Here is a 14,225-nt window from a genome sequence, read left to right on the forward strand (position 1 = left end):
TTTTGTACAGGGTCTCACTAGGCAGCTCGGACTTGTAGTGATCCTCCTGTTTGCAGCCTCCCCAGCACTGGGATTACAGTCATGTGCCAACAGGCCCAGTCTTGGCGTCAAGCTCAGCATGCTTGGGACAGGACTTGCACAGTATGTGATATCAGGGATTGAACCTAGGTCCTTGCGCTTGCCTAAACAGGCACTTAGACCACTGAGCTATCTTTGTGGCCCCTGATTCTCTTCTTTGACCATTAGTCCATTTTCTTAGTTATGGTATATCTATAGCAAGTTTTCAAGTTGAGTAATACCAGTCATCAAACTCTATTTTTCTCTTTCAGTTTTGTATGGATCATTCTGGATCTTTTGCCTTGTGTGTATATTTTAGAATCAGTTTGTATAGCTACAGAATGTCTTGCTTAGATTTTGACTTGTAATATATTGAATCTATAAATCAAAGAGGGAAGAACTGACAGTACTGAGCCTTATTCTCTGTGGACATGGGCCACCTCTCATTTACTTAATTCTTTGTTTTTTTTTTTTTTTTCAATGAGAGTCTTGTGGGTTTTCTGGTACAGTATCATGTGAGTACTTTCCTATGTTTATATCTATGTGCTTTATTTTGGCAGTGCTAGCATAAGTACTATTGTGTTTTTACACTTCAAATACCACTTTTTCATTGCTCATATATTAAGCTATTGATTCTCGCATATTAACTTTTTTCACCTCCAACCTTGCTATAATTGCTTATAAATTCTAGAAGTTTTCTCCTCATTTTTAAAAAAATTATCTACATAGATAATCATGTTATTTATGAACAATAATGTTTATTACATCCTTCTAAGTCTGTGTAACTTTTCTTGTCTTATTCTATTAGCTGGAAAATCTGCTATGTGTTGAAGTGGCAGGAGCGAGAGCCTGACTTTGTTTCCAGCCTTATAGGGAAGGTTTCACCCTTTTCATCATTAATCATACATTTAGCTATAGATTGTCATGGCCATTCTTTACCAAGATGAAGAAGGTCCCTTTCATTCATAGTTTGATAAGAATAAATGTAGGATTTTGGTGGTGCAGTCTTCACAGTTTGATATGATCATGTAGCTTTTCATCTTTAGCCTCCTGATGAAATAAAAGAATTGTAGGGACTGGTGAGATAGCTCCGTGGTCTAAAGCACCTACTTAGAACAAGCTAAAGCTAAGCAAAAGCACAGGGACCGCAGTTCAATCCCCCAGCACCACATGCCAGCCAGTCCCGCCCCCTGGTGGGCTGAGCTGGCCATACACACACACACGCACACACAAATAAATAAATAAATAAATTTAAAATAAAAAAATAAATAAAAACCAAAGCAGAAAAAAAAAGCACATTTTGAAATAAAAGAATTGTATTAACTGACATTTCAGGGTTGAACTAGCCTTGTATTCCTTGAAGTGATCCCATTTGAGCAAAGTGACCAAAAAAAAGAACAAAGTGAGCCCATTTGGTTGTAGCATATGATTCATTTTTGCTAAATTATTTGTTGAAGCTTTTTATTTCTGTTCATGAGAAATATCCATCTGTAGCTTTCTTATAACTTTCTGGTTTGTTATTAGTTTAATGCTAAACTCATAAGTATTTTAGGATGTATGGACTCTAATTAAATCTTCTGAAAGATTTTTGTAGAATACTGGTGTGCTTGTTTTCCTTAAATGCTTAGTAGAATTTACAGAGAATCAACCTTGGCCATGTGCTGTTTTTAGTGCCCAGACTCCTGAGCTCCAGGGAAGTGAAAGCTGGGAACACAGTTTTGTAGGCTGAAGCCAGAGACTGTCCATTCAAGGTAGATAGCCATTAAAAAAAATTTGGAGGGATGATTTACCATTGTTCAATTTATTATGATCATAGTTTTTTTGTTTTTAAAGATTTGAAGGGATGGTGAAATTTATAGGCAAGACTTAGTAACTACTTGCAAACAACAACAAAAAACTGTACGCTTTCCACTGAAAACATAGTTTATACCAGAAGTCGCCTGGTAGTGAAACAAATGTTCCTTGTGTAAACAAGAGATCATTGGTTGGTCATTAGCCACCTACTAGCATGATGTAGTGAGTTAAATTCCTCCTGGACTGGGGACCTAGTCAGAAATCAGACGGACTCTAGACAGTTGATGGGAACCTAGCATTCTTAAAGATCTTCTGGAAGCTGTGAAGTTTGACATAGATGCTCCCTAACATAGAACCAAAGGAAGGAAGAGAGGAGGAGGCATCAGGGAACAAGGACAGGAGAAGAGAGGAAGAGGAAGGAAGGGAAGGAGGGAGAGAGGAACAGAGTGAGAGAAGGAAGGAATGGAGTGAAGGAGGGAGGGAAGAAGGGAGGGAGGGAAAGTAGTTCAGGTCTTTGAGATAGTCTGATTTTTTTTTTCATTGCTACAATTTCTACTCCCATCGTGGGATTATTTCTTTCTAGAAAAATGTGAAAAGGTGTCTACAATAGAATCTTGTCTCATTGAACATCTGTTTATAATTATTAGATTTCAGTTTTCCGCATAATACTGTATGAAGAATAGATTGTCTTCTTTGAAAAAGTAAAATGCATTATAAACAATTTCAGAAAAAAATAATATTGCTCCTGTGTTTAAATATAATTAAGCTGAAGACTTAAATTAGACTTCAGAGGAAAAACTTTCCTTCTCTGTGTATAAGACATGCTGTCAAGTTGCATTAGAAAGAGAGGCATAAATAACTGGTTGGCATCGTTGGGAACACTTTGGCCATCACTAGTAGCTGCGTCTCCTCTGTTTTAGCACTGCCCAAGCCATATGCCTTGCTGACCAGCCAAAGCCTGTGAAGGAGTACAAGTACCCCGAGCAGCTGCCGGGAGAGCTGTATGATGCTAACACACAGTGCAAGTGGCAGTTCGGAGAGAAAGCCAAGCTCTGCATGCTGGACTTGAAAAAGGCAAGTGATTATTGGCAAATGCTCCGTGCAACAGGATTCATAAGATCTTTTTATTTTGTGTAACAGACATTGATGTATTCTACAATTATTGGGCGCCTACCAAATGTCAAATCCTGCGTGTTAGGGCCAGTCCCGTGGAACAGGAAACACATGTTTTTCTGGCAGAGCAGATGATGGTAGATACTGCTGTGGGTATCAGTTTTCTTTTGAGAACTAACTTGGCCTGGTAGATCAGACTTTGCTTCCTGATTTATCACATGGGAGCCCAGCAATAACTTTCAGTTGGCGTAAGTTTGCAAATTAATGCTCCACATGTTTTTTTTCAAATAGTATTAAAAAATATAAGCATAATTTACCGTATTAGAAAGCAGCAGCCAACCTGGGACTTCTGACTCTTAAATTCCCCAATAAAATATTTATGTCACAGTCTCTCCTGGAAGGTGGTATCCACTGCAGCGACCCCAGGGACAATCTCCTGTGGCCCCCTGCGGGTGATTTTCTGCGTAAAAAGAGACATCTGCTCTTGCTGGACAGGGAAATGGGAGATTTAAACTTGCTCTACTGAACCACAAGGAAAGCTACCCATAAATCAAATGAAAGTAACTACTTTTATTGTACTTTATAGAAATCAAACAGAAATAGACAAAAATTATGTATAGGCCTCCAGCAAGCCCCTGGTATTGCCGAATGTGCTGGAAATGATCCCAGCTTAGCCCCAGCCAGCTCACCCTCTTTCTTCTAAACTCCACTGGGTCTGACCTGAAGATCAGACTGGGCCCCTCGCCAGCAGCAGTTTTATCCTCTTGGCTGGGCGATCTCCCATGAAACAGGGACCTCCGATCAGCTGGTATCTGTGTATTTTCCTGATGTTGCTCTTCTAATGAGCAGAAGGTACAAATTCCCTGAGAAGTTGCTTTCCAGGGTTACGCTTGTGTTTGTTAAGGTAAAGAGGCATAAAACGGGTGTCTTCTTTCAGAGATGAGATGTTCTAGATTGTAGTTCTGGCCTCCATGTTGTTTTACTCGGTGTCCATAGTCCATATCATCCATGGTATCCTCATCTACAGGAAAGATAGGAATAAGGCAATTGCAAGGTATCATTTACTACTGAAGAAATGCTTTCAGGCTGCAAAATCGTCATCTTGTTTCAAACAAATTCTGACAGACACATACACTCCTGTCACCAGCATCTCAACGAAGCTGTGGCTTATTTCCATAAAGTCAACATGTGTCCCCTGGACACATGGATGCAAATTCTGTAAAGATCAGAGTATTCCAGAAGCATCTGTTTTCCGTTGTAATGTTCCTGACGTCCTCCGTGTCCTCTGTGATACTCACTCCCTGTCTTGTGACTTCCATAGAGATGCGTGTGAAGATCCTCTGCGCCTTCCTTTTCTCCTGGTGGCTCTTCTGGTTCTTGTTTTGTGTTTCTGAAACTCCACATATAGGTGCACACGTATTTGGTATTTTCATGACTTCTTGACTCTTATTATTATAAAATGCTTTTGGTCGTGCTACGTTTCTTGAATTCTGTTTTACCTGATGTGTAGGCAGCAGCATCGTATTTTATTTAGGAATGTCGTTTGCATGTTTACTTTTAATCTTTTTACTGCCTATTTCTGTTCTTATATACAATGTGTGTGCTATAAACATTCTTTTATTTGATGTTACTTTTCTGTTCAACTGAATAATCTCTGCCCTTTTAAGAGAATATTTAATCATTTTATACTTAGTATAATTTTTGATATGATGGAGTTAGATGTATCAGTTTTCTACATTTTTCTCTACTTCATTTCTTTGTTAGTGTTTTATTTCTTTATTTTTTTAAATTTTTTTTTATTTTAGGGGTCTCACTCTTAGATTGGACTCATAGTAATCCACCAACTTACAGTCTCCCAAGAGCTGGTATTCAGGCATGTACCACCTTGTAGGAGACCCCTCCAGGTTCTTGTCTCAGTCCAAGAAGTTAATATTTGTAATCTCAAAGATACATTATTGTAATCCCACCGAGTTAATTCCAATCTACCACTCCCAATATAACCCGCCGTGGAAGTAAAGACACTGAAACATGTTTATAATTATTGGGGAGCCAAAGGGCCCTAAGTCCAGCCATGAAGATGGCTTTCCGGAACAAAGAGGCTGACCCAGGGCCTCATCCATTTTTATTTAGTGGAGGAGTGGCTTGAGGAGGAATGACCAAGAATTGTGGGGAGTAGGTGACTACAGTGAGCTGAGCTAGGTGGGTGGCCTGCATTTACCTCTGCCATATGCAGAGAGGATATGCAGAGAAAGTAATCTGCTTTATGCTATTGAGATAGTATCTAATTTGTTTTTGGGAGGGGGAGGTCTGATGCTTCAGCTTTGAGTAGTCTTTCAAGACCCAGGAAGTCATAGCCTCTGTCTTAAGGCTTGATCCCAGCTGGTGGCATGGAGCATTAGCTCTTCGTCCTGTCTCGACCCGATTCACATTAAGGAGCAGCAGGTGTAGGTTACCAGGGAAACACGCACGCCACCTTCAGAGACTATCACCAGCACCTCAGCTAGACCAATACACATTGCTTAAGGCCAATTGAAGGCTAAACAGAAGTCCTAGCCAGCTCTGTACATATGAATACAAGGAAATAAGGTTAGGCTCAGTCACAATGGAGACAGTTGCTCCTCTTTCAAGGAGAGCAGCTCAGGTGGTCCTCCACACCACCTGTTTTCTGTCTTAAGTTAAATTATTTGTTTAAAATCCTGTTGTTTAAACTGTATTTGCTTTTGAGCTTTACTGTGTAGTGCTACTTTTTAGCTGTCCTGGAGATTAATGAATCATCCTTTTAAGGTCTTTAAGATCAACATTTTGCCAGCTGGTGTGTAATGCAAGATCCTTACGACAAATACTCTGTGTCTCTCTGCTGTACCTCATGCCACTGTGATCATCTATCTTATTTCCACATGTGTTAAAAGCCACATGATGCAAACATTTATGTTTTTAACTTTTACTTTTAGGAGCAAGGCCATCTTTTATACTTACCCACATATTTACCGTTTAATATTTATGACTCCCTAAAGATTGCTGTTGTACATTGCTATCTTTTACCTGTACATTGCTATCTTTTACCTGGATAACTTACCTAAGACCTGCATAACTTCATCTAGCAATTCTCATTGTACTTACCTAATAGCCCCAAGTTATTTCAAGTTGCTCTTTTTTTTTGTTAATGGGGGCAGGGCTGGCATGGCGTGTAGTGCCAGGGATCGAACCGTGGTCCCTGTGCTTGCCTAAGCTTGCCTAAGCAGGCACTTTAGTCTGCTGAGTTATCTTACGAGCCCTCAAGTTGTTCTTTTTGAAATTAGAAAATGGAACTAATTTACTCAGGTTTTGAAGATATATTTGCTGGAATTATAAGCTTTTTCATTTATATACTTAAGCAACATAGCTCAGTTTTTTTTCTGGGCAGCTAGTGTCTATAATGGAGTTGATTATAATTGTTAGCTTCCTCTTACCATTTTGTGTAATGTTTTAGATAGTTCAGTGAATAGAGGTTATTAATTTCCAGTTGCAGAATTGCATTTGGTTCTATATTTCTCTTTTGAAATTTTCCCTTGCTCACCATTGTCCACTTTTTGCTGTTTTGTCTTGAATATATCTACAATGCATTATTTTATTTATTGATTTATTGATTTATTTTGGCAGTACCAGGGATCAAACTCAGGACCTTGCCTGTGCAAGGCAAGCACTTATTCCAATGAGCTATCTCCTCGGCCCATATAATGCATTATTGTAGAATAGATGTCTTTGTTGTTGAGCTACAAGCACCCTCCAAGGCTTTGTTTTACACTGTCCACTTCCTCTGTTTTCTTCTTCCCTCTGCTCCATGCCACTGGAGCCACTGTGGTCCTCACTAAGCACCTGTGTTTACTGACTCTGAGCTTAGGTGTTCCTTGAGGCTGTTGGCTCTATGCACACCTGAGTCCAGTGTCCCTCGCTGCACTGCCTCTGTCTTCCAGCCCGGGTAATCCATGTTTCTCTGCTAGGTTGCGTGGAGCGTCATCTTAGTTGTTAGCACTTGGCTCTTAGACAAGGACGTGCAGGAAGCCTTGATGCAGGTGTCTGGCCTTCCCTCCTGCTCCTTGTGCATTGCTAGCCCTATCCCCACGACTCTATCACTTGACCAAGCCTTGCCTCCCATCTGTGTACCTCCTAGCCAGGACTCTCCTGCAGGGTCTACTGGGTCCCAGCTGGTGGGTAGACAGGGCACCCATCTGTGCCTTCCTTTCTCCAGGGCATTGCCTTCCCTGCTGTCTGCCTGTTGCCAAAGGCCTCTCAGACTGCACACATAAATTTCCCATACAGCTTCATAGAATGGGAATGATTTTTGTTTACATTTTCAAGTTTTCAGTTTTGTTTCACAGAAAAGTACCATGTTAAGTAGGGAAAACACCTTTCAAATAGTCTCTCAGCCCTTTGTATCTGCAGTTTGGCATCCTGAGATTCAACCAGCTGTGCGTAGAAAATATTTGGGAAGAACTGTATTGGCCTTGATTATGTACCAGTGTTTCTCTCCTCCTTATTCACTAAGCAAAGCAGCATAGCAACCATTTATTTAGCACTTACAGTGTATTGGGTATCATAAGTACAACTGTACCTCGGCTTAAGTATTTAATGCTTTCCATGATTCTGGTCCAAACCAAATTGGACAAGACCCAATCAAATTTCCTCGTCAGGTCAACACTGAACCTCATCACTGAATTTAAATTAAGGCACCTGCCTAGCTTATCAGCTTTTTCCTTGCCTTGTTAATTGCTTCCTGTAGTGAAGCTTTAACTCTTTCTAATCAGGAGCAGCCAGAAGGCTTACTGAGGCCTTTATCCTGCTATTCCCTGCCTGTCTACCTGTTCCCTTCCCCTGCGCTATGTATTTTCTCTTTCTATAACAATTTCTACTTCTATGGCTTGCATGTGCACTATACCAAGTCTCAAAATTGAATATGTTGTGGCAAGTGGAAATTCTTCGTTTTTCAGTGAGATTTAAATGTCTTAGAAAACTGTGAATTTAAAAAAAGTAATTAATTTCATTAATTCCTACTGAAGTTACTTTAAAAGGTGTGTATTTTGTAGTAATGAAATGTAATGATCAGAAAGTTTTCCAAAGGGCAATATAAAACAAGAAATAACAGCAAATTGGGCAGTATCTGGGCCTAATTATCTGGCACATTAAAGTAGCTTGGTAGAACTTTACTGGCTGGGTGAAGTTGGATGGGCGCTGCTTTCGTAAGGGACAGCCTTGGCTGAAACACTTTATGATGTTTAGTTCGGAAAGGTAACACATAATACAGAGGTGTGTGCATCCCACTCTTGCATAAATGAATGTATCTTTGGTTCATAGGTCTCTGTGCTTCCATTCTTGGGTGTACACATGTACCTGACAACAACTCGCTTTCTTTTTTCCCAAAACATTGGTAGTTTATTGACTTAGGCCTACATAGATTTCCAAGTGCCCCCTCCTTAGCACAAAAGATTCTAGTTCCTAAGCTTAGAAGTATTCTCATAGGCAAGCTCGATATGTAGCCGCTAACTACAAGGAAATTCACAAGTTTATTTTGCCTCAAAAAATCTCAAATTCTTGAAAATTTTGAAAAAAAAAAAGAAAAAAATCTCAAATTCATCCACAGAATTTTATTTTTAAAGTGTACAAATTATAATTAAGACAGAAAAAACTACAAGTGATACAGATTTTCACTTAACAAAGAAATATGAATTTCACAGTATTTGTTGTAATACATAGTTGTGTCTTCCAACTAGTTATTCATATTACCAGATGAAGGCATGTAAAATTGGAAGAAAGAAAAAAGAAATGCATAAGAAATGAAGACAAAAAAGTGGAACAATTGAAAAATTGAGGCAAAACAAATTAAAGCATTAACTGCTCCTTTCCATAGACCAGCAGAAATGCACAGTCCAGTTGTCCAAACCATCCTGCTTATATACACAGATAAATCTCTTTCCCCTACTCCCTCTCCTGTCCTTCTCCTCAATTCATTAACTCTTTCCTTTTAAATAAGTTCATTCCCTTTTACCAGTGTCTATTGTACCCTTCAGATTCCATTTTTCCCTTTCATGTTCTCACACTAAGGAAACAATCCAATGTTTACACATACACATCTGATCTATTTCACTTAAGAGTATGTTCTCCAGTTGCATTCATTCACTGACAAGAGTCTCAGATTTATTTTGTTTTACAGCTGAATAATACTCCATTGTGTAAAAATATCATCTCTTCCTTATCTATTCTTCAGTTGATGGCCATTTGGGCTGTTTCCAGGATTTAGCTATAACAACTTGCGCTGCTATAAACATGGGTGCACATATATCGTTGTGATATGAGGTTTTCAGTTCTTCTGGAAAAATACCCAGGAGGGAAATAGCAGGCTTGAATGGGATCTCTAATCCTAGCTTTTGAAAAAAATCTCTGTACTGATTTCTACAGTGGTTGTACCAGTCTGCACTCCCACCAACAGTGCAGAAGCGTTCCTTTTTCTCCACAGCTTCTCCAGCATTTGTTACTGGCTGACTTCTTGATGTCAGCCATTCTTTCTGGAGTGAGATGGAATCTCAGTTGTTTTAATTTGCATTTCTTGAATGACCAATGACACTGAATGAGTTTTTATATATTTACTTGCCCTTTGTAGTTCTTCCTCAGAGAAGTGTATATTCATGTCAAATACCCATTTTTGGATTGGGTCTTTGAATTTGGGAGCCTGAGCTTTTTTTAATTCTTTGTACGTTCTAGATAGAAGGCCTTTGAGGGACAATTGGCTATAACTTTTTGCCCAGTTTGTCGGCTTTATTTTCACTCTGTTGGAGATTGCTTTAAAGTGCAGAAACTTCAAAAAGATGAGATCTCAGTTGTTGATGCTTTGAAGCATTCCCTGTGCAGTTTGGTTTTTGTTCACGAGCTCTCTACCAACCCCTGTCTTTAAGATTTCTACCTATGTTTTCCTCCAGAAGATTTAGTGTTTCTATTTTAATATTTACATCTTTGTCCATTTTGACTGTATTTTGTGCACGGGCATCATCCACAGAATTTAAAAATTTAGAGCTTGCCTACAAATAGAGTGCTTTTTAAGCTTCTCCTGTTATGTCATGCTGATTTAAGAACATTTCATTGCATTCATATTGTAATAATTAATTTCTAACAGTACTGAAATTGTTAATCTCCGAGATACTCAATACCAATGTCTTGCTATCAAACACTACTTCATAAATTTGTTCTTTTTTGGCCCTGGAAATTGAATTCAAGCAGGCACTGCGCCACTCATATCCCTGGCCCATAAATCTGTTCTTTTTAGCACCTGGAAGAGGCCACTCGCACTATACTGGGGCCTAATCCTATGAACAAGGAACAAGGCCCTTCTTTTTCCAAGATCACCTTTAGACAATGGAGGGGTCCAGGAGACACTACTCGGTTAACACTGGCTCCAGCCATGGTGTTCGGCTGAACCTCATAATCATAAAGTGTCACAGAAGATGACTGCAGCTGTGTTTTCACAGTTTCCCGTGGACATGTCAGAATAGCTCCCACTGTGCCACCGCATGCCCCAGCAAAGAGATGCACCAAGGTGTCCGTCTGGCTCATTCTTTGTCCAGCATGTCCTCCAGGTGCTGAGGCAGAAAGCGGACATGGCTGCCCCCTACAGTGGGTGGCTTTGGTCCCGGAAGGAGATGCAGCTCTACACCATGAGCTGCAGCCCTCTGAGCACCCGACAACAGCTTTATTATCTGCCCATGTGTCTCAATCAAAGCATCACCCTGAGTGAAGAGTAAGCAGTTACAAGCCATTGTACATCTGACTATAACATCATTTGCAAGTTCCCATTTTGGGGGATCCAGTATTGGCAGTTTGAGGAAATGAGTGGAGGGTACATTCTTCCTAAAGATGATGCACCCCAGTACATTTCTGACTGGGTCATCGGGGGTGTTGGTTTTATTTGGGGTCACGTTTTGGTGCTCTGCTTAACCAAATCCATGTTACTGAAATTGACCTCTGTAAACAGAACTCTTTCAATTATGAGGTGCACTAATGGTTGAGCATTTTTGCTTAAGACCACATTCCTCAGCTGCAAAGACAAAAGCAGACTACATGCTCTGCATAGGTTGTGACTTCCTTCTATCCAGTGAAGCATTGATTACTACAAACATTGTGTCTTTATCAAGTACAATTGTGATCCATCAACATTGCGTGGTGGCCTGACCCTGGAGTCTGCCACACAAAAGTGGCCAGAATTACTTTGAAATGTGATCTCCTCCTGTCCTGGGTCCTGTTGAGGTGGGAGCTCTGCCTGCAGTCAGTGAGTCTCACCTTCCCTGCTCCCTGATGCCCAGAATCACGACTTAATGGTATGCTTGCTGCAGCATGAACACTCTGAGGTTTCACTGAGGACAGCAAGACATAAAGCAGCAATGGTTGAATTCTACCTCTGTACATTGTGTCCGAAAGTTAGTAGGCGAGCTGAAGCTTGATAGAAGTGGAAGGGAGGCGCTTGATTTCATTTTATCATCTAACTTCTGAGATACTAGTGTCTCTATTGCATTGTTGGGACAGAGGGCCATGTTTTATGTCAGATATTTGTATCCATAGGGTGTCAAGGGTCTCAGGTGCTCTTTGATCTGCTGAAGAACACTAACACGGATTGTGTGTTGTGTCAAGTTCCTCCAGCTGCTACATTTATTCCTGTCTGGAGGGCTGGGGTTGGAGATTGAACTCATGCCAAGCTGAGTCAAAGGCACCAGTGCTGTGAGCCAGGCCGCAGATGAGTTAGTGGGGCTGGTGCTGGGGCAGGGACCGGGGTGATCTCCAGCCTGTACCCTTAGCTTGAGGGATGTCTGTTTAGAAAAATAGGAAGCCACAACCTGTCATGTCTTCTACCTGTGTTTCTTTATTCTAAATAATGCTCCTACAAACTAACATGTCAGGAACAACCTGAAATTTCCCTGAGTAGTAGCCTGATTCTAAAATCTTTGCATCACACTTTGGTCCTCTCTTGAGTCCTCTTAGACAACGGTTTATGACCACAGTTTACTAATCATCATTAACTTTATCATGATCCTGTCACCAGTTCCCACAGAAACTATTGTACTCCATGTGCAGTTGGTTTGAAAGGCAGCTAGGTGTCAAGCATAGTGGCAGATGCTGATGGTAAACATAGTGAACTAAGTTAATGTGGTGAAGCACCACCGGCACTGTGCGCATCTTGCATCCTGTCGTGAAAAGCCCAGAGAATCAGTACTCCATCCTCCCAGGTCACAGTGACCAGACAGCAGGGCCAAAGGCTGAGTCCTGTGACTGAGCCTGAATCTCTTCCAGCCGTTAAGAGAGAGAGGTGGCCCGGCGCCCATCGGATGCCAGGCCTGAGCCAGGCATGTCACTCATAACCATTTCATTCAGCCCCAGGACACAGAGATGAGCAGAGTTCACAGTGACACACAGTGTTCCCATCTGCCCTGCCCTATCCACACCAGTTCTGCTTCTATAGCTCAGACACTCGAACTCTCCACTGGGCCACTTTGGCCACCTGCCAGCCACCCCAGCATACAAGCAGCTCCCATTCATTCATTCATTCATTCATTCATTCATTCATACATTCAGCACTGTGTATATATGCGCACTCCACCTTCTGGGTCAATCCCCAGGTCTGGGAGCTGCCATTCAAGGCCAAGAGGATACTTGGCCCCAGCTCCGTCCAGGTCCCTGGTTCTCCCCACCTTCTGTATTGCCACCCGGTATTGAGCCTTGATCCATCAGCTCCAGGTTCAAAAGAGCTTTATTTATTCTCTGCTATTTTCTCAAGTTGTCATCTCTGCAAGAAATGGAGCTGTCCAGGCTCACTGAGGCTCCTATCTTTATGTTCCTCTTAGATCTCAAAATACCTTTCTAGCCAGGAACTAGGTCCCCGCACAACCAACCAATCCATGCACTGAGCATGTGTGGGCAGGAAACCTCAGCCACCATCCTCTAAGAACAGCCCTCTTTGTTCCCAGCTCTAATGACATGAGCCCAGTAAAGCATCAGCACCCATGTATCACATTAGTAGTAAGTGCACAAGAAAAAGGAAATTTGGGGCACAACAGTTGCATCCATATATGAGTTTATGAATGACTCAGCATAAAAGCAGTTGATATTGGAGTTAAACCTCTGCAAGTCTGCTTGTTAAGATTTTTAATTTCTGGGGCCAGGGAGATGGCTCAGTAGAATAAGCACTTCCCTGGCAAGTACAAGGGCCTGAGTTCAATCCCTAGTTAAAAAAAAAAAAAAAAAAAAAAAAAAGATTAGTAATTTCCAATAGCTGCTTTATTAGGAAAATAGGAAAAATATGAGGCTAGAATTCATACTTAAGTTTAAGAGATTTTAAAAATTGGTTTTAGGAAGGTAAAATTAAAATGGATTATTAAAAATAAAATCTCTTGTGAGATGACTTGCATAACATAAAAGACCTCCTCTATGGCTCTCACCACACGGCTCAGGCTGGCCTGTGACTCATGGTCCCGCCTCCTGAGTGCTGGGATCACAGCCATGCACCTCCGCACCTGGCTCCAAGTCTTCCTTTTAACACCACTGAAATAGAGAAGGCGGCTGCAGTGTCGTCTTTAAAGCAGAACTGCACTGCCTGACTGCAGCTCATTTTCTCCGTAATACAAATCACCCAGCAGCTATTCCGCTTCTTGGAATGCAGTGCGGCTGCCTTAAATATTCAGCACTGTGCTGCAGATGGCTTAGGAAATGTTTTCATCATTCCCAAGCAGAGCTCCTGCCAACATTCCAGAAGGGTCATGAGGCCCAGGTGCAGCAGTTTGCAGGTCACTGGATGATAATGAAAGTAAACACAGTTCCTTCAACTTTGAGTCTTTGTAGGTTATCAGTCTCAGACCATGCTTTAGTTTCCTGGCAGACCAGCCCTAGGGGCTTCTTCACGTACACTCTTCCTCAGCCACTCATTCTTCTCCCTAACTGAGATCTCTCCCTTTCAACCTGAAAGTCATCTCCATTGAAGAGCTGCCTCAGACATTGTTGTTTGTCCGACCCCTTCCCTGAGTGCTCCAAGCAGAGTTCCTCCTCCCCCAGCTCCCCTCTACCCTGTTCTGTTCTATCAGGTGCCTTGCTCCATGAAGACCTCATGGGGGCATTATACCAGGCTTCTTCTTTGAAGTCGTAGGGCCAAACTCAAGACTGCAGATCCAGTCATATTCATTGTGGAGCTTCTTCTTTACCAAGATGTCTTGCATGTTTTGAGTTTTCATCAAAGGTTCAAGGATGGATGG

The 14,225-nt window shown here is 41.3% G+C and overlaps 1 protein-coding gene across 1 annotated transcript in view; it reads left to right on the forward strand.

The window, feature by feature from the left end:
• Adamts16 (ADAM metallopeptidase with thrombospondin type 1 motif 16) overlaps nt 1–14,225 on the forward strand; it is a 167,642-nt gene that overhangs the window by 71,586 nt on the left and 81,831 nt on the right. Inside the window, exon 10 of the mRNA XM_004625189.2 lies at nt 2,772–2,925. Within this exon, the coding sequence (XP_004625246.1) occupies nt 2,772–2,925 (154 nt within the window). The remainder of the gene's footprint in view (nt 1–2,771; nt 2,926–14,225) is intronic.

The sequence above is a fragment of the Octodon degus genome, unplaced genomic scaffold, assembly GCF_000260255.1.
Source record: "Octodon degus isolate 3935 unplaced genomic scaffold, OctDeg1.0 scaffold00008, whole genome shotgun sequence".
NCBI classification, from domain to species: Eukaryota; Metazoa; Chordata; class Mammalia; order Rodentia; family Octodontidae; genus Octodon; species Octodon degus.